General features: G+C 46.4%; 1 protein-coding gene across 1 annotated transcript in view; it reads left to right on the forward strand.

The window, feature by feature from the left end:
* The window catches only part of LOC102000993 (protein argonaute-3), a 92,258-nt gene that overhangs the window by 69,249 nt on the left and 21,994 nt on the right, over positions 1-1,015 (forward strand). The window contains exon 12 of the mRNA XM_013348320.2: positions 917-1,013. Within this exon, the coding sequence (XP_013203774.1) occupies positions 917-1,013 (97 nt within the window). The remainder of the gene's footprint in view (positions 1-916; positions 1,014-1,015) is intronic.

The raw sequence follows: 1,015 nt of genomic DNA on the forward strand, positions 1-1,015 counted from the left end.
GAAAAAAAGAAAGAAAGAAATTACAACGAAATAGATTTGTGTAAATTTATTTGTTATACTTGAGACTTCAAAATTATGCCCATTGGTTAAGATAAAAAATGTATTAAATTATAGGGGCTAGTAACATCCTCAGTTCCAATGGGGATCTTGTATGTGCGTATATATGTGTATACATGTATTAGGTGCCCGTGTGCAGATATGTATGTACATGTTGATGCCAGACGTTGATTTTAGGAGTCTCCCTCAATCGCCTTCTACCTTCTTGAATCTGGAATTCATTAATTCAGTTAGACTGGCTGTCCATCAAACCGCAGGGAGCCTCCCTTCTTTGCTTCCCCAGTGCCAACAGTACAGACATGCACAACAAAGCTTTTACCAACCAGGCTTTCTCCTCAACCCCACTAGGGACTGTGCATAGCCACAAAGGATTGAGGGAGGTTTCTGCAGGTGTCTGGTCCCTCTGTTGCCTTTAACATTAGTAATCTGGTAACCTTTTGCATATGGAACAGGCATACAAAATATCCTCCCTCCCTTCCTCCCTTCTTCCTTCCCTCCCTCCCTCCCTCCCTCCTTCCCTCCCTTCCTCCCTCCCTCCCTCCCTCCCTCCCTCCCTCCCTCCCTCCCTCCCTCCCTCCCTCCCTCCCTTCCTTTCCTGGAAGTCTTGGCTCTCCTAGATTCGCCTTGCAGAGCAGGCTGGCCTTGAACTCACTGCCTCTGCCTCCCAAGTGCTGAAATTAAAGGTGTGGGCCACCATGCCCAGCTTCCATTTCTTTCTTTAAACTTTTCATTATTATGTGGTCGGTTTGGAGCTGGAGATACAGTTCAGTGCAGCATAAACACACACAGATCATGGGTCCAATCCTTAATACTACACATACAAAAGATAAAGTATATTTAGTGGTTTTACCTTCTTTAGAGGTTTCACGGACCAGCTGCGGAAGATTTCCAAGGATGCGGGGATGCCCATCCAGGGTCAGCCTTGCTTCTGCAAATACGCGCAGGGAGCAGACAGCGT

This window comes from Microtus ochrogaster, chromosome 10 (genome assembly GCF_000317375.1).
Source record: "Microtus ochrogaster isolate Prairie Vole_2 chromosome 10, MicOch1.0, whole genome shotgun sequence".
NCBI lineage: Eukaryota > Metazoa > Chordata > Mammalia > Rodentia > Cricetidae > Microtus > Microtus ochrogaster.